Here is a 25,295-nt window from a genome sequence, read left to right as displayed (position 1 = left end):
AGTTTCAGGTGTATAATAAAGTGATTCAGTTATTTTATTTATATAGATATATTTATATATATATATTCTTTTTTTTAACATTCTCTTCCATTATAGGTTATTACAAGATATTAAGTAGTTCCCTGTGCTATACAGTAGGTCCTTGTTAGTTATCTACTGGGGTATCTTTTATAAGGAGTCTAATCCCATGCATGACGGCTCCTAATTACCTCCCAAAGGCCCCACCTCCAGAAAACATGGCATGGGGATTAGGTTTCAACACATGAATCTGGGGGGACACAAACATTCAGTGTATGTCAGTGTTTATTTATTTGTTGAATCATTTATTTATATCAGTATGTAAGCATGGATATTTATTTTTTACTTTGGGTTATAGTCTAATATCACTTTTGTTGCTCAAATCAGCTTTGGCCACTAGGGGCCCCCCTTCAGTTTGCTCATGTATCCCTTTGACATGATCAGTGTGGGTCCACGTGTGCATGTGTGTACTTCCTTACCTTCTGGACCTATAAGATGCTCCAGGCTCATCTTGCATATTTCTTGTCCCAGTCCTAGTATCAGTCATATTAGGGGAACCTGGTTCCTTTTATTGGAGAATGGTTATTATAAATCAAAATCTGGGCACTCAGTAATCTTATTGCTACTGTGCTGTCTTTGCTTCTAGACCCTCTCAGCTGACAGCAAAAAGTATGTTTGTGTATACTGTTCTGTTGTGTACACACATACCTATAACTATTTCTGGATGTAACCATCTTTGTCTGTATTTAGCTAAACATGAATTCATGCTGATGTCTCCACCACTACCGTCACCACACAGATCATTCTAGCCTCCTCCCCTTGCTTGTCTGTAAACCCTGACTCCAACAGTGAGAAACCTGACTTCTGTAACCTGCCATCCATTTGCTTAATTGTTCAATTCCAATACTCATGTCTGCTAGCATCAGAATTATTAACTCTCACCCTCATGATATAGTGCTTATGTGCAGATCTTCTTGCCTTTATTCTACAGACCCGACTCATCATCACAGTTTCTTAGGCCAGCACTCTTTCCCCCACTCTTTTTTTTTTTTTTTAACAAATTTATTTATTTTTGGCTGTGTTGGGTCTTCTTTGCTGTGTGCGGGCTTTTCTCTAGTTGCGGTGAGTGGGGGCTACTCTGTTGCGGTGTGCGGGCTTCTCGTCACGGTGGCTTCTCTTGTTGCAGAGCACGGACTCTAGGCGTGCGGCCTTCAGTAGTTGTGGCTCGTGGGCTCTAGAGCACAGGCTCAGTAGTTGTAGCACACAGGCTTAGTTGCTCCACAGCATGTGGGATCTTCCTGGACCAGGGCTCGAACCTGTGTCCCCTGCATTGGCAGGCGGATTCTTAACCACTGTGCCACCGGGGAAGTCCTCCCCCACTCTTTTGGTGAGGTTGCTTCATACATTTGTAATACAATTAGATTGTTTGTCACATTCTGCATTCTATCCTGGGATTCCGTCGTCTCCTGAATAATATTTTTTTAATTTGCATGTGTTAGGTTCACTGTATGTGCTGTAAAGTTCTATAGGTTTTGACAAATATGTAGTATTATATATCCACCATTATACTCTCATACAGTTTTGCCATACTTGCTTCACCTATTCAACCATCCCTTCCCCTACTCTTTCCCCCCAGCCTCTGGCAACTACTGATCTTCTTACTATTTACCATAGTTTTGCCTTTTCCACAATGCTGTGTAATAGGAATAATCGGAGACCTTTCAGTCTTGCCCCTTTCTTCCCTCGGCAATATGAATTTAAGTTTCACCCCTGTCTTTTTGTGGCTTAATAGCTCATTTATTTTACTTTTTTTACTTTTAAATTTTTTTTGGCTGTGCCACTCAGCATGTGGGATCTTAGTTCCCTGACCAGGGATCAAACCCGTGCGTCCCCTGCATTGGAAGTGTGGAGTCTTAACCATTGGACAGCCAAGGAAGTCCAACAGCTCATTTCTTTTAATTGCTATTTTCAGTTATATAATATTTCATAGTATATATGTACCAGAATATGTTTATGCATTCACCTATGGAAAGACACCTTGGTTGCTCCCAGTTTTTGGCAATTATGTATGAAGTTGTTATAAACTCTCACATGCAGATTTTTGTGTGGACATAAGTATTCATATCTGTTGGGTAAACAGCTAGGAGCACGATTGTGGAATCTGATAGTGAAACTATGTTTTGCTTTGTAAGTAACTGCCAACTGTCTTCCAAAGTGGCTGTACCGTGTTGCATTCCCACCAGCAGTGAGTGACAATTCCTGTTGTTCCACATCCTTGCCAACATTTGGTGATGTCAGTGTTTTGGATTTGAGCTATTCTAATAGGTATATAGTGGTATCGTTGTTTTAATTTGCAGTTACCTGGTGACATATGAAATGGAGCATCTTTTCATATGCTTATTTGCCATCTATATATCATCTCTGGTGAGATGTCTGTTCAGGTCTTTGGTCTTTTTTTAAATTGGGTTGTTTGTTTTCTTATTGTTGAGTTTTAAGGGGTCTTTGGATAACCATCTTTTTTTTTTTTGCGGTATGCGGGCCCCTCACTGTTGTGGCCTCTCCTGTTGAGAGCACAGGCACCGGACACACAGGCTGAGCAGCCATGGCTCACGGGCCTAGACGCTCCGCGGCATGTGGGATCTTCCCGGACCGGGGCATGAACCTGTGTCCCCTGCATTGGCAGGCAGACTCTCAACCACTGCGCCACTAGGGAAGCCCCTGGATAACCATCTTTTATCAGATATATCATTTGCAAATATTTTCTCCCACACTGTGGCTTGTCTTCTCATTCTCTTGACAGTGTCCTTAGCAGAGCAGAAGTGTTTTTTTTTTTTTAAATGAAGTCCAGCTTAGCAATCATTTCTTTTATAGACCATGCCTTTGATGTTATATCTTTTTTTTTTTTTTTTTGCGGTACGCGGGCCTCTCACTGTTGTGGCCTCTCCTGTTGCAGAGCACAGGCTCCGGACACACAGGCTCAGTGGCCATGGCTCACGGGCCTAGCCTCTCCGCGGCACGTGGGATCTTCCCGGACCAGGGCACGAACCCGTGTCCCCTGCATCGGCACGCGGACTCTCAACCACTGCACCACCAGGGAAGCCCTGATGTTATATCTTAAAAGTCATCACCTCTTCCAGAAGTTTTTTAGTTTTGTCTCTTACATTTAGGTCCACTTTGAATTAGTTTTTTGTGAAAGGTAAAAGGTATATGCCTAGGATTAATTCTTTTTTTTTGATATATCTGATTGCTCCAGCACCTTTTGTTGAAATTACTGTCCTTTCTCTATTGTCAGTTGCCTTTGCTCCTTTGTCAAAATACTGGTTGACTATTTTTGAGGTAGTCTGTATATGGGCTCTCTATTCTGTTCTGTTGGTCAGTCTGTTGATTTTTTGACCAATAGTACACCATTTTGACTACTGCAGCTTTATTGTAAATCTGGAAATCAGGTAGTGTCAGTCCTCCAACTTTGTTCTTCTTCAGTGTTTTGCTGGTTATTCTGGTTTTTCTTTGCCTTTCCACATGACCTTTAGGATCAATTTGTCAATATACACAAAATACCTTACTCGGATTTTGATTGGGATTATTCAAAACTATAGATCATGTTGGGAAGAATTGACATTTAATAAAATTGAGTCTTCCAATCCATGAACACAGAATGCCTCTCCATTTATTTAGAACAGTTTTGATTTTTAAAAAAAATTTTTTTTCCAGGGTTCTTTTTTTATTAAAGGATAGTTGATTTACAATGTTGTGTCAGTTTCAGGCATACAGCACAGATTCAGTTTTATATATATATATATATATATATAACTGAATATATATATATATATATTCTTTCTCAAACTCTTTTCCCTTATAGGTTATTACAAAGTATTGAGTATAGTTCCCTGTGCTATACAGTAGTTTCTTGTTGGTTATCTATTTTATATATAATAGTGTGTATCTGTTAATCCCATACTCTTGATCTATCCCTCCCCTTCCTTTGGGATTCTTTGAGGTATAGGTTTGAAGTACATTATGAAAGAGATATCATTTTTTTCTGCCATGTACCAGGCTGATTTTTAAAATATTATTTATAATAATAATAATAAATCACTTTAGTCTTCATTATCATTTATTTATTTATTTATTTTCTTTTGCGGTACGCGGGCCTCTCACTCTTGTGGCCTCTCCCGTTGCAGAGCACAGGCCATGGCTTACGGGCCCAGCCACTCCGCGGCATGTGGGATCTTCCCGGACCGGGTCACGAACCCGTGTCCCCTGCATCGGCAGGCAGACTCTCAACCACTGCGCCACCAGGGAAGCCCATAGTCTTCATTATTATTGAAGGTCTTAACAGTGGGAATGGAAGCGCTCCCAGAAAGGCAGGAGCAACAGCAGAGGAAGGTCCCTTGGCCACTGCTTGCCATGACCTCAGTCAGTTGTCTCCTCAGAGCCTCAGTTTCTTCATTCACAAACTGGAGGATGATGGAGCTGTTCTGAGGGCTAATTGAAAAAGATGTATGTCTGCTGGTACAGGGGCCACTCAGTTTTTATATCTTGAGTCAGAATCTGTTTCATGAACACAGACTGCGGGCCAGTTTCTTGACCTACTTGAATCTTCATAAAAACTCTCCCACATGTGGGTATTGTTATGACCCCTTTAGAGATTAAAAAAACGGAGGCTGAGAAATTAACACGCCCAAGTCCACACAGAAGTAAAGGGCATATTCTGCATCTGAGCTCAGTTGGTCAGATGCCAGGTGTCCTTCTAGCTCAGCCATTGCTGGCCGCACCGTGCAGCATACGGAATCTTAGTTCCCGCGACTGGGAATCGAACCTTCGCCTCCTGCAATGGAAGCACGGAGTCCTAACCACTGGACCACCAGGGAAGTCCCTAGCTCTGCCATTTCTGATCACCAGGACCTGGAGGCATTGCCTCTTCCACTGTTTCCCTGCCGATCCTCTTTCCTCAGCTACCTCCAGCCTTTATACATGCTGTTCCCTCTGCCTGGAATACTCTCCTTGGCTGGATAAGTGGCCAAAGGAAAGGAAGATGAGCCCTATATTTACTTTGAAGCTGGACCCAGACCTCTGCAAGAGTCGCCTGTAAATTCAGAACAGTTCCAAGGATCTGTCTGAGCAGCTCTCCTGGGACCTGCAAGTAGGAATCCAGTGTGTCCCCTCCTGAGGTCCTGTCAAGACTGCTAGCCTTTGAAGAGGGAGGGGGAATGCAGGGGAAAGAGGGGAAGACTGTCGGACAGGATTACTCCAATCCTGCCACAGCATCATTTGATATTTCCCAGCCTTATGTTGGGGAGAAAGAATTTTCCTCTACCCTTCAAAGGTTCTTTTGGCTGGTCTGATTATCAAATTGACATGAGACAGAGTAACAGAAAATCAAATTTAATTTTGTAAGTACGAGAACCCCACATACATGAGAGGTTCAAAGATAGAAAGGTAAAATGAGGTATTTATGCCATCCTGAGCTAAGGAATGGGATAGGGACCTGGGGCTTCAACAGGAAGGAGGGCCATTCACAGGAACAAGAAGCAAAAGAGCAAACATTTGGTAATTAGATATTTGCCCTGCCACACAGATGGGTCACTCAGATAAGATTCATCTCTGGTAATAATTCTCATTTTGGGAGAGACTTCCAATGTAAGTGCTTCCAGGTAGTTAAGGGAGGGACAGATGTTTCTCTTGAGCCCACAGGGTCTTGATTTCCTTTAGCTCAAAAGAATCCATATGCCATGGCATGTTTGGGGGAGGCTGGAGCTGAACCTCTTCAGTTGCATGGCTTAAGATGGTCCAACAGTCTTGTGTTACATGCAAGGCTGTTTTCTCTTACTTAGCTGGAATCCAGATCCTTAGAATTTGGAAACTTGCTAAGTGGACACTGACTGTTCCCTGTAACATTCTTTCCTGGATTTTGACAGATAGTTATTGATAAGAGCTGAAAGTGTTATGAGCTCGAACCACACACTAGGCACCGGTGGTAAGCATTTTATAAGCGTTCTCATTTGATCCTCATGAGAAACCTGTGAGCACAGTGCCACACGCCCATTTTATAAGAAACAGGCTTAGAAAGGGTGTCTCTTGCCAAAGGTCACAGAGGCAAAACTAGAGTCCAGGTCTGTGGGATGACCCCTTTTTTGGTGTTGCTGTTGAGATTTAATAATTTTTTTTTTGCCTTATCAAGGACATTCTTAAGTGAAACCAGCTTTTCCCCACCCTGGAGTGCACGGGGGTAAAGAATACAGTAACTACTAGTACAGTTTGGTGTCACTGCCTTGATTCCTGCTAAGACACTAGCAGTTTTAGATGCCACTGCTTTACACCATGAGTGCAAATACCCAAAAAGCAAACAAGACAGATAATGTTTTAGTATTTTCTAAAGTAATTTTGAACTCACAGACCCCCTAAAAGGGTCTTGGAGGCCTCCAGGGATCCACAGACCACACTTTGAGAACAATCCTCTGGGATATGGGACTATCAGTGATTTTCTGGTTTTTCTTTCCCTCTTCTTCCTCTACCTCCTTCTTCTCCCTTAACACATTTTCTGATTTTTCATGCAATCCACATATCTTACTTATATAATTTTTAAAATTTAAGATTAATTATGAACATCTTTCCACATTAAATGGACTCTAAATTTTAATATATTTACATTTTTAATTAAGAAAATGGATATTCCATATGTAACGATACAGCCATGTATTTATTATATTCTTCTCATGCCACCTTCACACATACAATTTTTTTTCACTTCACCTTTTTTTTTTTTAAAAATTGAAGTATGCTTGATGTACAATGTTATATAAGTTTCAGGTGTACAACATAGGGGTTCAAATATTTTCAAGGTTATACTCCATTTATAGTTCTTATAAAATATTGGCTATATTCCCTGTTTTGTACGATATATCCTTGTTCATGCATAAAATTTAATTTTTTTCCTGTTGGATTCTTTCTTAGGCTGTATCCTAGTCTAGTCGTCCTGAGACCACCAAGCACAAACCTTTAGTCTGACAGTCAGCTCAGTTGATCCACTGCAATGAGGGAGAGGAACTGAGGGCATCTGACTACACAGAAGGCAAGGTGATTACAGGATTTGGGTGAAGAGTGGGGTTAGGTTAGGTGAAATGTAAACCAAGCAGTGCTTTTCTTTTTTTTTTTGGCCGTGGCACGTAGCATGTGGGATCTTAGTTCCCTGACCAGGGATCGAAACTGTGCCCCCTGCAGTGGAAATGTGGAGTCTTAACCACTGGACTGCCAGGGAAGTCCCAACCAAGCAGTATTTTGATAGACTCAACACAGCACAGGGCTGTGTGAGAAGTGTCAGCTTCAGGTTTGGACAGCAAAGTATCCTGTGTAAGTGGAAACTACAAAGTTGAGGCAGGCATGGAACGTTGAGTCCAGGAATTCCATACTGGGGCAACTTCTCTGTGTCAAAGTGACTTGGCGCCTCTGGGGTTGTTTCTTTCTTACTAACATAATTTCAGACAGCAAATTCCTGATAGTTTGTGATTGTAGGGGAAAAAAGAAATCCCAGTAAAAAAGTACAAGTAATAGTCACTCACACAGCATGGTTATCGGGACACTTTACAGTTGTTGTAACGTGACCTTGGGAGAAATAATGTTTCCTTTTTACATTGCAGCTGGCTTTGTCCGTGCCTGTCTGGACAGGCAAACTTTTACCTGCTCATTCCAAGCTAATCTTTACTTTCTCAGCTATAGACCCCCAAACAGAAGTCCTGAACCAAATGATTTAGTCGTTTTTCTTTTTCACTTCCCCTGACTGCATTACCTGAAACAAACAGTCCAGTTCCACCCCCAATCAGTCACTCTGTTTCTGATAGCTATGGAAATGCACCTCGTCCCCACTGGTCACTGTGGTACATTCGAGTCCTCAGGGATCAGAGGTGACTCTCCCAAGGAAGCTGCTTCTCACCAGAGGCTGCTGTCCTGGAGATGGCAGGAAACAGAATCATTGCCACTGGCCACAGGCAGAGGGTTGGGGAGCGGGGCAGTCCCATCCCAAACTAAGGCAGCTCCATTGCCCACAAATTTCCAAGGCCCCCGTGGAAGTCTGAACCCAAGAACCTGCAGAAGTTGGGCCTCTAGCTGGCATCCCTCCTTCTCTGGAACTTCACCCTGATGGGCCATGCCCAGCCTCCTTGCACTAGACGATCTAATTTTATATTTATAAGGTACTTCCGTAAACAGATGCAGTCTCTATTTATTTATGTCTGTATTTATTGGCTTGTGATAAGTCAGGCACAAAACTGGATTATCTTGAAAGACTGAACTGTGGCAATTTGCCATAAAATTATTTCAATAAAAATTTTATTTAGAAGTGATTAGAGATGTTTTAAGGTCATAACATCTTCACAAGTTGAGCTGGAAGGGAGCTTAATTAGAATGATCTTCTCCAACCCTTTCAGCTCACACAGGAGAAACTCTTTCAAACTCAGAGAGGTTAAGTCACCTGGCCAAGGTAACACAGCACCTCCAGAGCTAACTCTTGGACATAGATTCTCCTGTGGGCCTAGGCAGGTGGGGAATCCTTTGTTCTCTCTCCTCCTTGAAGAGAGTTTTTTTAGGTTACTTTCCTAGTCCTGACAAGTGGCCCTGCTAACCATGGCTTTGTGTCTCAGATGATTAAGTCTTGTTCGTTAAATGGCTTTGTTTTGTCTCCAGGAGGCTCCCAGCTTTCTGGTCGGTTGAGAAAACTGGCCTGTCTGGTCCGGTTTGGCTGCACTCCACACACCCCCACCCCCACCCCACCGCCGGGGCGGGCCGGCAGAAAACAGCTGACTCCAGCCGCTGCTCATGTGACCGTCACAGCTCCCTGTCCTGCTCCCTGTCCCAGGCCAGGGTGGACACTTTCAGGGGCTCCTTCTGGGAGGGGTACCAGGTAGGCACCCCAGCCCTGCCCGTCCACCGCTGGAACAGCCAAGGGGATACAGGACAGGAGTGGTCGGACAGACTTGGGCAGATCAGAAGTCAGACCTCCTGCACTGGTCCAGGGCTCTTTGGGCAGCAGGGACAGAATGTGGTTGGCTTCGCAATGTCGCACACCACCGCTGCTTGCCCTCCCCCTCCCCCTGTCCCCGACCTCCAGGAAGGCCTGCTCTGCCCTGCCCTTGCTTCCTCTGTTCTTTGGCCTTCCTTTCCCCTCAGCTACAGACCTTTTCCCCTTTCTCTCTGCTGACGTAGCAGCGTGCCGCCAGGGCGTGGAGGGATTAATCAGTGACAGGAGGCTGCCTCTTTCAGAGCAGTGACTGCTGTGGTCAGGAGAGCCTCTGCCAGGCCAGCCCTAGGAATCTGTCCTGCTCCCCGCCTGCTGCTTACCCCTGCTTCTGCCATGGGGTGCCTTGGGGCCCTCCTCTTCCTGCTTGGGGGCCTGGGAGCTCTCGCCCAGATCTGCGGTGAGTACCTGGCTCTACGTGCCTCTTGCCTGCTGGGTCCTTAGGAGAGAGGACCATCTTGTCCAAGCCCCTCATTATATAGCTGGAGAAACAGGCTCAGATGTGTGTGTGTGGCAGGGATGACTTAGCTGCCCCTCTGGGCTCCCACAGCAGTTTGGACTTAGCTGGACCTCAGTGTTGTAGCACATTGTATTGAGATGAATTGTATGTCTGACTCTCCGCCAGACAAGATCACTTCCATTAATTCAGTCATTTGTTCATTTATTCATTCAATACACATTGCTTGAGCCTTCTCTGTGCCAGGCACCATGTTAGGCTTTGGGGAAAGAACAAAGAGCAAGACAGGTCTCCCCCGCTCCCTCCTAGAGCTTCCATTCTAGTGAAGGGGATGGTGGTCAAGAGGCAAGTCAGTGCTGTGTTGGGGGCTGTGATGAGTGCCAAAGGAAGCCCAAGGCCTGGAGAGGGTGGGGGAATGCCAATTCAGGGAGAAGGGGTGGGAAGGATTTCCAAGGACCAGGGAGTGATGCAGGAACTAAGACCCGAAAGAGGAAAAGGAGCTGGCAAGGAAAGGAGTGAGGGGCGGGCACCCCGGCAGAGGGAAAGCTAGCGTGTGGAGACCCTGGCGGGTCACGGTGGCGGCAAGGCGTTTGCTTTACATTCCATACAGGGGCCTGCCTGCTCCGGTGCCCCTGGGAGTATCTCGGGAACTCTTGGGACCTGTCTGGGAGTTGGAGCGCATAGGCTCAGGGCTGCTTGTGCCCCGGAGCCCCACGGGAAGCAGAGGCAGGAAGGGAAGGTGGGCCGCCTGCCTCTCTTCATTCCTGGTCGTTCTCTGCCCACAGCGTTTCGCTCTGCCTACACCAGCAGGGTCTCCTGTGACCCTTGCAGAAACCGAGAGGCAGGTTCAGTCGTGTGCAGGTGACTCATGAAGCAGTCAAGGGTTGAAGGGGCCAGGTGACCTGCCCAAGGCGCCCCAGCTTTCCAGGACTTTGCTGGACTCAGTTCTCAGAACTCCAGGTCACGGTCTTCCCTGGGCACCAGGAGCCTCCCGCCTGGCGTGTTCCACAAGTGCCACCAGACCACTCAGCGCTTGGCTCTTGGTTCCTGTCCAGGCAGTCCCCAGGGGAGACCCGGCACCCTCAGCGGGTATGAACCTTTCAACAGTTGGTCCATAGGCCTGACCCCAAAAGAGCCCTGGACTGGGTTCGGGGGTGCAGCCCACTGCTGCTGGGCCATTTAGTCACTCCCAGTCTCATTCACTCACTTGTAAAATGGGCTAAGAATGCTCCCCTGCCTTCCTCCTTGGTGTGATGCAAGGATCCCACCACCTGCTTTACCAGGTTCAAGCCCTGCGTGGCTGTGAAACTGACACAGATCTGCACTAGTGCCCATGCAGGGTGAGCTTCCGTGCTTCCTCTTGTCAAAGCCAGTCCTCAGCTGGCAGAGCTGGGTGGCCCTGTGAGCTGGAGACCCTGAGGGGAGGGAGCTCGCCCAGGCTCAATTTTATTACCCCGGGTGAATCTTAGCAGCTCCTTCCTGCTAAGGAAGCCGAACTGTGTTTACCCACCTCTCTTTACAGCACCAGCTCCTCTTCCTATCCTGCTAATCCCAGGGCTGACTCACCTGCTGGAGGTCAGAGCCCAAGGTGGGAGCGGGGCTCCCTCTCCAGTTTGAAGAAAAGGGAGAGGAAAAGAGAACTGTGGAGGGAGAGATAAGGAGAGAGACAGGCTGAGAGATGGAGAGAATAAGATAGATCCAGAGAGAGAGAGAGAGAGAGAGAGAGAGAGATTCCTACAGAAATGGGGACAGGCACACAGAAAAGCACTGAGAAAGAGAAAGGAAAAGAGAAACAGCCCCCTCCCCAGTTCCTTTGCTCCATCCCCTGGGGGGGCGACCTGCCCAGCAGCTGGAGCCCCACAGCAACTGGGAGGCAGTAAGTGGGGAAAAGTCTAAAGTGGCTCCAAGGCCACCTACTCAGCTCAGGTTCCCTCCCTGCGGGAGGAAAGCGCCAGTCAGCCGGAGCTGGGAAACACCCCTAAGGGCTTCTGCTTCCCTCGTGGGTAAATCCCGAAGCACACAGATAAATGGTCGCAAAGGATGATGGCTTTCTAACAATTCACCTCACAATCTCAGGTCCTTTTCACCTAAACTGAGGGGGCAGGAAAGTTATTCTGAGATCTGCCCAGAGGAAGTTCACCAGGCAGCCCCAGTTAGCCAGTGGGCAGGCTGCAGTGTTTTTGTTTTTTTTTAATTGGAATATAGTTGATTTACAGTGCTGTGTTAGTTCCAGTTATACAGCAAAGTGAATCAGTTATACATATATATCCACGTTTTTTGAAGATTCTTTCCCCATATAGGTCATTACAGAGTATTGAGTAGAGTTCCCTGTGCTATACAGTAGGTCCTTATTACTTATCTATTCTATATATAGTAGTGTGTATATGTCAGTCCCAGTCTCCTAATTTATCCACCCCTCTTCACCCCTGGTAACCATAGGTTTGTTTTCTACATCTGTGACTCTATTTCTGTTTGAAAACTGGCTCTGTAACCTGTTCCCAGTGTGAGTTGAAGTTTTTGTAAATGGGTGGAACACTCCCACAACTTTGGACTTCTGTTTCCTCTTGTGTGCAATGCAGTGATGACGGTACCTACGTCACAGGGCTGGCCTGAGGACTGAGGGAGGTGGGGTGCAGTGCCTGCGGCACCCCATGCCGCTCGGCATCCAGTCTCTCTGTCACTCCTGATGGGCAGAGTGGCTGCCTGGCACCCGCTTCCTCTGCCCTGGGCCCACCAGCTCTCCCTGGCCCACTCCGGCCACTCTTTCAGGATACCGGCTTTTCCCGTTACCGCTGCCTCTCGTTACAGTCGGACTCCCGCATATGAGTAGGGTGTGTGCCAAGTGACAGTAAGGTGGGGATGTTTATTCCCTGGAGAAGACCCTGGTAAGGTGTCACTGGTGGCATGGCCCTGCGACCTCACTTGGCCTGTTCTCTTTCCTAAGAAATAACAGAGGTGGACAGCACGCTGGTGGAGAGGCTGGGCCAGCGCCTCTTGCCCTGGATGGACCGGCTCTCCCCGGAGCAGCTGAACCCCAGTATCTACGTGGGCCTGCGCCTCTCCAGCCTGCAGGCTGGGGCCAAGGAAGCCCACTACCTGCACAGCCTCAAGCTCAGCTACCAGCAGAGCCTCCTGAGGTCTGGCCATGCTCTCTCTCCTCTTTTCCCCATGGCGTGCTCCACATCCTAAGAGACAGGAGATCTGTGTTCCAGTTTGGGCCTGTCACTGCTTTGTTGGGAGACCTTAGGGCAAGTTTCATCTCCTCTGGGCCTTTCTCCATCTGTGGAATGGGGTTGGTCCGACTAGACTGGAGATGCCAATCCGGGGCCCTTGGGTGGCTACTGTACCCTCCGGTACCTGAGGCAGACATTACTAATCCATGGCCACACTCTTTCATACTGAGCCCAACAGCAGTATTGGACTATCCGTGCTCCCTTTCCAGGGGGCATTAAGAGGAAGCCTGTTCTGAGGTCCAGCACAGGAGTCTGAATGAGAGGTGAAGGGTCAGGACCACCATGGAGCATCTCCTGCTTGGACTCCCTCTTGAGAAGTGGATGCAGGGCAGGGAGAGGAAAGAAAGGGGAGAGTGTATGGGTGAAGTGTGACCAAAATGGTGGGGCAAACAGGTCATTTGGATGCAAGAGCCCTCAGAGTTTATCCTTGAGTTTAATTTCTCATCTTTATGAAATAAGCGTGACATACACAACTTACATAACTACATCTGCTTTTGGCAGGTCTTGGAAACGTTCCAACTGCTAGGATTTTTTCCGCTTTGTAGTGGTGGTGGTGGGGCACCCCAAGCCAGGCTTACCAGGGTGGCACTTTCTCACTGAAGTGTTGTTAACTGGCGTTGTCCTATGTCTGCCTCCAGCAATGACAACAGTGACTCCGAGGCCAAGCCCTCCATGGGCCAGCTGGCCCTCTACCTGCTCGCTCTCCGGGCCAACTGCGAGTTTGTTGGAGGCCGCAAGGGGGACAGGCTGGTCTCACAGCTGAAGCGATTCCTGGAGGACGAGAAGGGGGCCATTGGTGAGGAGGCGAGGTCTGCCGGGCTGGGGGAGGGCACATCAGACAACATTGTCTGGTGAAACGTCTACATCAGAACTTTGGGTTTTCTCCCCAGGCCTCTTTCCTGCCCTCCATTCTGCCTGTCTCCGTATCTGCTAGAGGCTTGGGCCTGTCCCGTAGCCATTCTTGATCAAGCCTTTCCTGCATTCCACATACACTCTGTTGGCAAGCCCTGCTGCTCACCCACCAAGACTGACCTGATTACCCCTCTCTGGGACAGCTGCACAGCCTCCCTACTACTCACTCCTTACCTCTCTCCACTAACTTTCCTGCCTCCTACCTCAATCTGGCACACACAGAGCGAGCCTTTAAATATAAATCTGATCTTGTTAGTGCTGCTTAAATCCTCCAGCAGCTGCTGCCTGCTGTGTTCACAGCCCTCAGGCCCAGCCCTGCCCACCCACCCTCTGGCTCACCCACTCGCCCGCCCCTCCGTGGGCTCCGGCCACCGTGGCCTTCTCTCAGCTCACAAACCAGCGTCTTGACATATGTCCCCTCTATCTGGAAGGTTTCCTTCCCCTTCTAGCTCACTCCTACTCCACCTTTACCTCTCCCCCGCCCTTTCTCCCCAGCATCCCTGACTCAGAGAATCCTTCCCCGGCTCCCCAGCTACTCAAAGACCTCTGTTATTTGGCCACGTGGACCTCGGTCCACAGTTCAGTTATAATCACGATCTCGTGAGCGTGGGTTGTGTTATTTCCAGAGGCCCTGGCTGCACTGTGCCTGGCCTGTCATCACTGTTCATACCTCCAAGCACAGCGCCTGACACTTAGTGGGGTTTCAGCAAGTATGAGTCAAGGGAATGAAGGAAAGATGGATCCCACGACCCAAAGGACGGTGTTGGGAAGTACAGGCAATGGGTCCAGTGCTGGCTGTGCTGGTTGCTGGGAGGGGACAGAAAGGTCACCCCTCAAGCCCAGCATGACAGCCCCACCCTGTGGTTTTCTCCCTCCCAGGGCATAATCACCAGGGCCACCCTCACACCAGCTACTACCAGTACGGCCTGGGCATCCTGGCCCTGTGTGTCCACCAGAAGTGGGTCCATGGCAGCGTGGTGGGCAAGCTCCTGTATGCTGTGGAACACGAACAGCATCTCCAGCAGGGCCACTTCCCTGTGGGTGAGTGGGCCAGACCCTGAAGGCCAGGCTGGCACTCCTCCAACCCCCCGGCCCCAAATGAAGGCCTCCACCCCTGGTCCCATGCTCACCTTTCCTTGGGACCCCTCCTATCGAGTCCACTAGGAGCGCAATGGTGAGGGTTTGTTGTGGTGCAAGGGCTGCGAGCCAGCGCTGGGGCTGGACTGGCTTCCTGATCCCATCCTCCATCACATACTTACTGTAGGTCACCCTGGACAGATCAGCTGGCCTTTCTGGCTCAGCTTCTCTGGTAAAATAACACCCCAGCAGCATCTCAGTAAAAGATGCTTTACATGTAAAGGGCATAGCATGGTGCCCAGCATGGAGAAAGTTCTGGATACACGGCTATGATGTTCTCATCAAATGAGCTGAGAGGCCTGAGGCCTGGATACTGGATCTGCTTCCTCACTGTGTGACCTTGGGTTTCCAGTGCCCTTTCTTGTCATCATGATTGCAAGGTCTCTTCTAGGCCTGGCTGTGTTCTGTGAGTGTGTGTGCCTCGCATAGGGCGGGGTAGGATGGAGTAGGTTGGAGGTGGGGAGGGTAGGTACCCCGAGAGAAGAAGGCAGCAGGGCCCCTGCCAGCAGAGAGCTTGTTCTGCCTCAGAGGCTTATAGAAAACCCACTGTGGACACATTAAATCATCCCAGGGTGGGGAGCTTAAAACGCCCCAGGGCCCAAGCAGCTCCCTGGACCTAATAAACCAGACCACCTGGGGGTGGACCCAGGCACCTGCTCCTTTAATAATCTCCTGGTGAGGAATTCACTGGCGGTCCAGTGGTTGGGACTCTGTGCTTTCACTGCCGAGGGCCCAGGTTTGAGCCCTGGTTGGAGAACTAAGATCCCACAAGCTGTGTAGCACGGCCAGAAAAAAAAGAAAAAAAAAAAAAGAAAAATCAAACAAACTCCCCTGGTGATTCTAAAGTGCAGGCAGGTTTGGGAACAAGTGTGTAGGCTAAAGTCCTCTTGGCCCTCCCTCCTCCAGTCTCTCTCCCCAACCTCTAACCCCCAGGCAGCAGACAGGGATATGGTGACCACCCATCCCAGTTTGCCATCCTGGAAACTAGGAAGACTAGGCTGTTGGTCCCCCTAGCTGGTGGAAACTTTCTGAAATGCTGCTCTGACCATATTGTCCCCCTACCTCCAGCCCTCCTGTGGCTGCCCATTGCCCCAGGGTCCTGCCCGGGCTGACCCCACTTGGCTCTGTCCCTTGTAGACACACTGGCCATGGCGGGCTTGGCCTTCTCCTGTCTGAAGCTATCCAACCTCAACCCCAGTCAGAGAAACCGGATCACTGTGGCCCTCGGGAGAGTGCAAGAGAAGATCCTAAAGGCCCAGACCCTAGAGGGCCACTTTGGGAATGTCTACAGCACCCCTCTGGCACTGCAGGTGGGAAGGAGAGTCTGGGCTGGGCTCCACCCTGGTGGCTGGTGGGAGGTGGACTGGTGGGATGCTGGAAGACCTGGCCCCTCCCCGCTGGCTGACCCACCTCCTCTTTGCCATTCCATCACCAGTTGCTGATGGCCTCCCTTAGGCCCACGGTGGAGCTGGGCACAGCATGCCTCAAGGCCAAGGCTGCTCTGTTGGCCAGCCTACAGCACAAGGCCTTCCAGAACCCTCTCATGATTTCTCAGCTGCTGCCCATCCTGAACCAGAAGAGCTATGTGGATCTCATCTCTCCAGACTGTGAGGCACCAAGAGGTAGCCGGACCTTTCATAGAAACCCTGCTCTTTTCAATCTGCAATGAGGTCTGCCTGTCCCAGGAAGGGAACTTGCTCCATCTTGATTTGCTGAGTCAACAGGGGTTTGCAGGTGTGCATGGGACACACGGGCAGCTAAAATGCAGTCACAGATGCTAGAAGCTCACAGCGTGGGGAGGGAGATATAAAATGGTGAGCTCTGGGCAGGCCATGAATCTCCAGCCCCTTGTGTGATACCCAGTACAGAAGTGTTCGAACGAGTGAATGGCAAGAGACACATTTTTGTTAGCTCTGATACATCATAATGAGTCCCAGTTAGCTGCTTGAATCAGGGCTTCATCTGGGGGAGGGACTGGGGTGGGTGGGTGAGATTTGCCAGTGGAGAAGAGGGGAGGAAAGGCAGAGCAGGGAGGGGGCAGCAAGGGCAAAGGCTCAGAGGTGTACAAGACTGGAGTTGGGCGGAAGGGTCTCACTAAAGAGTGGGGTTTGAGAGAATGTGCTGGAGTGGCAGGCAGGAGGGTGAAAAGGAGGGGAGGCCCTCAGAGATAACATGTATGTTCTAGAAAGAACCCTGGGTGGGGGGTGCTTGTGGCAGAGAGGTGGGAGGGGGGTACTAGAGGCAGAAAAACCAGTGAGGGGCCTGACCTTGGGTGGCGAGGGTGGTGGGAGCTGAGGGACAGGGGAGGCTGGGAAGGCAGCCAGGTGGTGGTGGTGTTGACCGGAATGGGACCGAGGGGAAGGAGGAGGTCTCGAGTGTCTTCCAGGGAAGAAAGGAGGACTAAGGCCTGGCCCGCTGCCCTCAGATCAGCTGCCCCTTCCCCTCTCCCTGGCACAGTCCTGTTGGAGCCAGCTACGGAGACCCCTTCACAGACCCAAGTCCCAGAGTTCATCCATGTCACGCTGAAGGTCTCCAGCATCTTTCCTTCGTACAGACACTCCGTCTCTGTCCCTGTCAGCTCCTCTTTGGAAGATGTCCTGAAGAAGGCCCAGGAGCACAGCAGATTCAGGTGAGACTGCCCCCCCCACCCCCCACATCTCCCAGCCCTCACCCGACTCGACCCCACATCCCCAAAATGGGACATGGATGGGGCAAGGGATGGAGAGAGGGTTCCCTTGGGAGAGGCCCGGGCTCTCTTCCACCTTCTCCGCTGCCGACTCACCCACGCTGTGGCGGAAACAGGCATCATGATTAGGAGAGCAGGCTCCCGAGGCAAACCCTCCACATCTGGAATCCCAGCTCCGCCGCTGTCCAGCTAGGGACCAGGCCAGTTATTTTCCTGCAGCTCATGAGGATGGCAGTTGTGCTCCCCGCATCCACCAGAGACCATGCAGGAGTCCAGGAATTAGTGCACAGAGAGGACATGGTACATGCTTTTTGTGTGCAGGGTCCCGCACTTAGAAATGCTCGATACATGTTAGCTTTCAGAAGAATAAGAATTTTTATTATCAAACGATCTTGGTCTAATCCCTGTGATTATTTAATTACCTGGGCAACAAGCCCTCTGCAGAATGTGGAGGTGGGACAACAGCCTTAAACTTGCTTCTCACCCTGAGATTTGACCGATCTGAGGACAAGCATTTCCAGAGCACTGCTCTGTGCCAGCTGTGTCTGTGCCTAAATAAGATGGGAGGGATCACCAATGGGGATCTGGCCCAGAGAATGAGTACCTTCACCAGACCCCACTAGACCCCAGACTTCTCTTCTAGAAAAATGTGCCTCAGTTTGAGAGGGTCCCAATTTCCGTCCCCAACTGGAGCCCCCAAAGGACAGCATCCTGCTGCCAGGGAGGACCCACAGCTGGCACCTTGGGGTCATCTGGGGCAGGGAATTTCAGGCCAGAGATATGCAAAAGCCCCTATAAAGGCTGAAAATTTTCCCAGACCCCCGGTTATTTCTGTAATAATATGACTTAGATGTGTACTAATGTTTACTATTTAAAGTCCTTTCTCTTTTTGGCTCTTAGACGGCTATAAATCCTAAACAGCTTTGCAAATTAAGTACAAAGAAAACTGTGAAACCAATAACATTCAAATAGGGACTGTCTGCCGAGGAGCAGGTGTACACACCAGTGCCAGTGAGCCTGACGTGCTCAGCACTTTCTTGGGTTTGAGCTGCTGTCAGGCGGAGTTTGCACAGGCAGCTGCAGCTTGTACACTCTTCCCTGGCCCCGAACATGCCACTTATTACCAAGCCGACCTCAGTCCTCTGGGGGCCACACACCCTTGGGCACCCTTGGGAGACCTTAGTCCGGCAGGCCCTGGGATTACCTAGAACCTGTTGGTATTCGTGTTTGGATATTGTCATCAAAATGGAAAAAAATTTGAACTTAACATTTTTATTCAGAACTCCAGGACCTCTGAGAAAACGTCAGGGATACCAATCTGAGAAATGATTCTCTTGGTGGTGGAGGGGGTGTGGAGGCGCATTTGAGGCATGTAAGTGCACAGCAGAGAAAGCTGGATTCTAGAAGGAGAGAGAGGAAAAGAGACAGAGAGAGATGGAGAGAAAGAGACAGAAAGAGGAGAGAGAGAAACGGAGAGAGGCCGGTCCAGAGCGGTTCTCCGGGCAGCCATGTGGCCCCGCACTTAAGGGAGGACTGGGGACGGGCTGCTCCCTAAAACCTTCCCTTTGACCAGGTCACCCTGAGGGTATTTCTGTTTCTTAAAACTATGAAAACCCTCCCTCTCTAAGAACAACACCATTGATAAGGAGACAGGAAGGACAGGGCCACAGTGTTTTAAGAGGATCCCTTTGGGGACTTCCCTGGCGGTCCAGTAGTTCAGACTCCAGGCTTCCACTGCAGGGGGTGCGGGTTTGATCCCTGGTCCGGGAACTAGGATCCGGGATCCCTTTGTGTTTGTGGCAGTGGTGTCAGGGAGGGGTGGCGTGAAGAAGGAGTCTCTTGGTTGCAAAAGCCAGGAATCTAATCCAAGCCTCTCTGGTAGTGGGGAGCATGGGGTGTGTACAGTCGGAGAGAAAACTGAGCAACACAGCCATAAGGATGGGGGTGCCCCTGAGCCACAGAAACTTATGGAACCAGAGACCCAGAGCCACCACTGGGCGTCTCTGCCTCTGTCGTGCCTGTTCCTGCTTCTTTCTCACACTGGCCTCCCTGTCTGTCGTGGGCCGTTGTCAGCTTCTGATTCCCACCCCCTGCAATGTCAGCCCCCAGAGGGGATGCAGTCCCCCGAGTGGGTGGTGTCCTTTGGGCTGGAGAGGAGGCGTGGAGGAGACACCCATGGTGAGGTGGCCCAGGAAGGGTTTGGCTAGCGCTGCCCTGAGAGCGAGGGCAGGACTTGCCTTGTGTGGGTGGTTCTACTTCTGCCCTTGGGTCGAGGGGAGCAAAAGTCACCTTTCCTCCCTCTTTGCCTGTCGCTTTGGTAGGTATGGAACACAGGCCTCCTTGTCAGGCCCCTACCTGACCTCTGTGATGGGGAAGAAAGCTGGGGAACGTGAGTTCTGGCAACTCCTCCGAGCCCCCGACACCCCCCTGCTGCAAGGTGAGTCTGGTGGCCAGCCCCCTCCGGACGTGTCCCCCAGCCCAGCCCTGTCCCAGCACTGAGGCTTTGTCGACTCACGCCAGCTTTCCCCTGAACCTTCCTGGGCCTCAGCCTCAGATAACCACTGATGCTCAAGTTTGCATATAATATATTTAACTGTATTCTGAAGAGTTTTTATATACGTTATTGTGGCAACTCTAGGAAAGCAGATAGGCAAAAAAGAAGAAAATTTAAATTGCTCGTAATCCACTACCCAGAAATAACTTCTTTTAACTTTTGGTGTATTTTCTTCCAGATAATTTTTAAAATATGTACGTTTGTTTTTTCATAGAAACGAAGCCATACTCTATAGCAGTGCTCTCTGATAGAAATAAAATGTGAGCCACATGTGTCATTCTAAATTCTGAAGTTGGTGAAACTAACATTAATAATATATCTTATTTAGTCCAATACATCCAAAATATAATTCCAAGATGTAATCAATGCAAAATTATTAATGACATATTTTGCATGCCTGTTTTTTGTACTTTTCAAGTACTCAGTAGCCACATGTGGCTGATGGCTGGCATATCGAATGGCACAGCTCTATATACTGTTTTGCAATTTATTTTTTTCAGCCATAACATATTGTAGCCATCTTTCTATGTTGCTATATGTAGGTCTTCCCCTTTCTTTGTAATAGCCACATAGGATATCTCATCCAGCAGGGTGCTTTGGGCTGCAAGTAACAGAAATGTAATACAAACTAGCTTCCACGACATCCATTGGCTCATCCATTGGCTCATGTGACCAGATTCCAGTGGGAGCAAGGACTTCAGCCTCAGCCCCACCTTCCTGTGACTCTCCTCCTCTCTTTGCTGGCTTCCTACCTCCAGAGAGGCTACTCTGTGTCTTCCTGGGGCTGCTCCCTTTTATGACTTGGGAAACTTGTCTCTGAATCCCCCTGCAAATGTCTCCTGGCATCCTGAAGGCGGACTTGGGACACAGGCACATTCCTGGACCCATCCCTGTTGCTAGGAGATGGCCCAGGTTCTGCACCCATCATTGGCTAGAGAGAAGGGACCATGGCAAGACTGGCTTAGGCCAATTAGGGCCCAGCCCTGGCATGGAGTGGGATGGGTGGACCACAGCTTATCAACTCCTGCTGGACCTTTAAGGTGTCTCCAGTTTTAACTCTTATGCCCCAAGCTGTCATAAGCATCCCTGAGCATCAGACCAGTTACCAGACAGACTCTTAAGGGTCATCTGTCCCCACTCCTGCTACCTGAAACTGCTAGTGGGCATTTGCCATGGGCCGGGCATTGGGCCAAGTGCTTTACAGAAGGTGGGACTTGCTGAGGGAGCCCAGTAAAAAGCATTCTCTTTTCCTGCCTGGCTTCTGGACAAATGGAGAAATAAAACCAAAAGGTGACAGATGGAGAGACCAGATCTGGCCTCTATTACTGATAAAGGCTGGACAGAGGAGGTAGCCGAGGGGGAGAGCCCAATGGACTCAGCCATGAGGCAGACGTGGGTGGTCGTGTCTTCTACCTACTCCCTTCGACTCCCACTCCAGCAGGAAGCCCACTCCCATGGGGAAAAAGGAGGGCCCGGTTGTTGATATCACTATTATCCTCATTTTAGAAATGGGAACACCAGCATTCAGGTTAAATAACCTGCCCAGAGTCACACCCCTAGTGAGTGCAGAGCTGGGGCTTGACCAAGGTGTCGTGCTGGAGCCTGGATTGTCCCTAGTAAGCAAAGGCTCACTTCACTCATGGTCCCCAGACCACACCGAGCAGGTCCCTCTTCCTGATGGCCCTTTGGGGGACTATGAAGACAGTGACCCTGCCGGTCAGGTGTTGTCAGGGTCTCTGGTTCTTTTGGCCCTATGTTGGTTATCTGGCATGCTGTCCCATACCCTCTGGGGGTCCCCCACTGCAAAATGAGCCTGTGGGTCTCAGCGACCCTGAGGTCACAGCTGAGTTCAGAGTCTCCAGACTGGCTCTGGACAGGCCCCCAGTCTCCCTCCACCAAGCCCTGAGCCCATCTTACAGACCGTGGCCTCAGGGCAGGGGTCCAGAAGGTGAGGTTGGTGGGGGGAACACTCCGCCCTGTTAACTCCCAGCCCACAATATTTCTGCAGGTATTGCTGACTACAGACCCAGGGATGGAGAAGCCATCGAGCTGAGGCTGGTTGGCTGGTAGACCCCAGGCTCACCACCCCAGCTGCCTCCCACACTTCCTGGGCTTCTGCCCTCCCTCCAGACATCCCTGTAACAGGCACACGCCTGACCCTGCTGCCTCCTCTTGTGCACTTGTCCCCGGATCGCCACAGCCACCACCCCTGCGCGGGTCCTAAACTACCACCCACCCTGGAGCAGGGAGCCCAGCGCCTTCCGCAGCAGGTCTGTCTGCCCACGTCTGGCCCCACCTGGCCCCGCAGGTGTCCCGTGAAGGCCACTCATAGGCTGGAGGGCGTGAGCATCTCAGACTCCTTGGCAGGAGGAGGCCACCGGCCGCTGGCGTTGTGAGTACCGCTTGCTCTGGGATGGGGGTCCCGCAAGGAGAGCTCTGTGGCCCTGACCCTAGCTTTCCACTCTTCACTCCATCGGGGCTGCTGCCCCAGAGCCGACTGCGGCATAGCAGCTGGCGAGGGCTCTGCAGCGCTGCTGTCAGCCCACTTCCAAAGTGATTAAAGAATTGATTGTGCACATGCCCCAGGGTCCTGATGTCTCATGCTTGGAGCCAGTGCGGGGGCTGGGAGCAGAGGAGGAGGAGAGAGGCCCGTGGGGAGCAGAGGAGGGGGGTGAGCATTCTCCTGGGTACGGGTGGGGGGTGCACAGGAACGGTGCTGGCAGTGGTGACGCTGATTACTGTTCAGGGAGCGTGTACTTGCTGGACGCTCTCTTGCACAACTCTGAGGTTGTTGATGTTTCTGTTTTCCTCTCTGCTTTACAGAGGGAGAGTGTCTGGTGCGGGGGGGGACGTGGCTTAGGAGACGACAGACCTGGCCTGGGAAGGCCTCCTGGTTCCTCCACTCAAACACTGAAAATCAGGGGCTTTCATGATTGTGTCGACTTAAAAAAACAAACAAAAAAAAGCATAACATGAGAGTAGCAAGTTAAGTTTTCTTTGGGGCAAAATGAGGACTATAGCCCAGGAGACAGCATTTCAGATAGCTCGGAGAAACTGCTCTGAAGAGGTAGGGGAAGGGTCAGCACTATATATGATCTTAGCGAAGTGGGTACATGTGGTCAAACACACATTTTGGCAGAGACCTGCTGCTCGTCTCGTGAAGGTTACTGCTAGTCACCAGGAGCAGATGGCTCCATTAATAATTTTAGTCCTTTTCTAGATAAGAGAAGATGCAAGAATTGGGCTCATAAAATCTTCTCCTAAAAATATCTGCCTGTTCTGCCTGTTTTTCCCAGAGCACAGAGTGCCTCATTCCTGATCTCCACCCTGAACTCCTTTCAGGGTGTGTTGAAGGTCAGCGGCTACAGGAGCTAGTGACCTAATCCTTGTAGAGGCAGATGGCGGGTGACAAGTTTTAGTTGGCAAGTGTTAGGATTACATGGCAGAGTCCAAATGCAACTGGAGGCCCAGGACCCTAGAGCTTTTCCCCAAGGCACAGTCAGGCGCCACCCCAGGCCTCAGCGGCCAGTGGGGTGGGGACCCTGCCTCTCTGTGGGAGGGCCTGGGCTCTGGGCTGCCCTCTGGGAAGTAGGGTTCAGGCCAGGCAGGCACCCCACAAGCCCCACCCCACCGAGGTTAGGAAAGGGGTCTGCCCTTGGAGGGGCCCTCTGGCAGCATGTCAGGTTTCAGAGTGACTCTCACAGGGCCGTCTGCGCCATGGATTAAACATGTGCTTCTTCCTCCGATATTTAGGGTCTGGGCAAGTAGGGGGAAGTAAGCGATTTAAAAAGTGCTTTACAGGGCTTCCCTGGTGGCGTAGTGGTTGAGAGTCTGCCTGCCGATGCCGGGGACACGGGTTCGCGCCCCGGTCCGGGAAGATCCCACATGCCGCGGGGCGGCTGGGCCCATGAGCCATAGCCGCTGAGCCTGCGCGTCCGGAGCCTGTGCTCTGCAACGGGAGAGGCCACAACAGTGAGAGGCCCGCGTAACGCAAAAAAAAAAAAAAAGTGCTTTACAGACATCCAAGTACCTAAAAGCCAAATGAAAAAGCCACCTCTGTTTTTTTTTTTTTTGCGGTACGCGGGCCTCTCACTGCTGTGGCCTCTCCCGTTGCGGAGCACAGGCTCTGGACACGCAGGCTCAGCGGCCATGGCTCACGGGCCCAGCCACTCCGCGGCATGTGGGATCTTCCAGGACCGGGGCGCAAACCCGTGTCCCCTGCATCGGCAGGCAGACTCTCAACCACTGCGCCACCAGGGAAGCCCGCCGCCTCCGTTTTGAAGGTGAAATGTCTGCTCAGATTCCCAGAGTGCTTGTTCGCCTGTCCTTTCTTAATCTCGGCCAAGGGCACTTTAGAGAGGATTCAGGGCCTGCCCTGGGACCCTCTCTTCACAGAAGGGTGGAGGCTCAGAGTGACCTGCAGCTTCCCTCAGGTCACACAGCCTGTGGGTGTCAGAGCCAAGGTCCCTACCCATTGACCCCAGCCCTTTCCCCTGCACCGCCTTGCTGCCTCCCCACCTCCCGAGGAAGCCAGGGCCCTCCCATATAGGGGAGGCCAGCTGTGGCAGGTCCCAGGCCAGGCTAGGGGGAGGGTGGACTTAACTGAAGGGAGCACCCCTGCACTGGGCTTTCAGCGTCCATGGTCTGGATGTGAGCCTCCCTCTGAAGGAACTGTCTTAGTCGGGGTGTGTTTGGCTCTGAGCAACAGGGAGCTACTGAATCCTGCTCAAATCAAAGGATATTTGCTGATGGACTTCCCTGGCGGTACAGTGGTTAGGACTCCATGCTTCCACTGCAGGGGGCATGGGTTTGATCCCTGGTCAGGGAACTAAGATCCCACATGCTGCTCGGGGTGGCAAAAAAAATAAAAATAAAAAAGGATATTTGCTGAAAAGACTCAGCGCACCAATTTAAGGGCAGCCAAGGGCAGTAGGGAAATGGAAGTTGGGGCTCAGGGCTCCATCCCTCCACTACCCTCAGGCTCTCTCCTCTCCGTGTCCTCCCCCTCCGTCAGCTTCCTCTGAACGTGGCCCCAGCAGTGACTCTGCTGACTTCCAGTTTAATTCCCCAGGCCCTCTTATCTTCTTAGCCTGTGTCCCAAAGCCTGGAGAGGGGTCTGACCGGCACAGCCCGCTTCTGGGCCCTGGGTCATGTGTCTAGTCTGGCTCCATTAGCAGGGACCCCGAGAAGGGGCATGGGTGGGAGGACAGTCATGTGCACAGTAAGAGTTTGACAAGCAGTGGCCGCTCTGGAATGGGGGCCCAGGTTTGCGTCTGGCCTGCATTTAG

The 25,295-nt window shown here is 50.6% G+C and overlaps 1 protein-coding gene across 5 annotated transcripts in view; it reads left to right on the top strand.

Annotated features, from left to right (window-relative positions):
* Positions 1 to 22,588, top strand: part of TCN2 (transcobalamin 2) — a 33,859-nt gene extending 11,271 nt beyond the window's left edge. For 2 of the 5 annotated variants that reach the window (XM_032602706.1, XM_032602708.1), the window contains 9 exons: positions 8,698 to 8,914; positions 12,430 to 12,622; positions 13,357 to 13,514; positions 14,510 to 14,671; positions 15,905 to 16,077; positions 16,203 to 16,389; positions 17,225 to 17,396; positions 19,775 to 19,890; positions 22,016 to 22,588. In XM_032602706.1, coding sequence (XP_032458597.1) covers positions 12,489 to 12,622; positions 13,357 to 13,514; positions 14,510 to 14,671; positions 15,905 to 16,077; positions 16,203 to 16,389; positions 17,225 to 17,396; positions 19,775 to 19,890; positions 22,016 to 22,077 — 1,164 coding nt within the window. In that variant the 5' untranslated portion in view covers positions 8,698 to 8,914; positions 12,430 to 12,488 and the 3' untranslated portion in view covers positions 22,078 to 22,588. Of the gene's footprint in view, positions 1 to 6,972; positions 7,096 to 8,697; positions 8,915 to 9,225; positions 9,429 to 12,429; positions 12,623 to 13,356; positions 13,515 to 14,509; positions 14,672 to 15,904; positions 16,078 to 16,202; positions 16,390 to 17,224; positions 17,397 to 19,774; positions 19,891 to 22,015 lie in introns of those variants that run through there. The other 3 variants (XM_032602705.1, XM_032602704.1, XM_032602707.1) reach the window with 3 other exon arrangements.
* Positions 22,589 to 25,295: the final 2,707 nt, after the last annotated feature.

This window comes from Phocoena sinus, chromosome 14 (assembly GCF_008692025.1).
Source record: "Phocoena sinus isolate mPhoSin1 chromosome 14, mPhoSin1.pri, whole genome shotgun sequence".
Lineage (NCBI taxonomy): Eukaryota > Metazoa > Chordata > Mammalia > Artiodactyla > Phocoenidae > Phocoena > Phocoena sinus.
The sequence above is the reverse complement of the archived record's forward strand: the minus strand, read 5'-3'. Positions and strand labels throughout refer to the sequence as shown.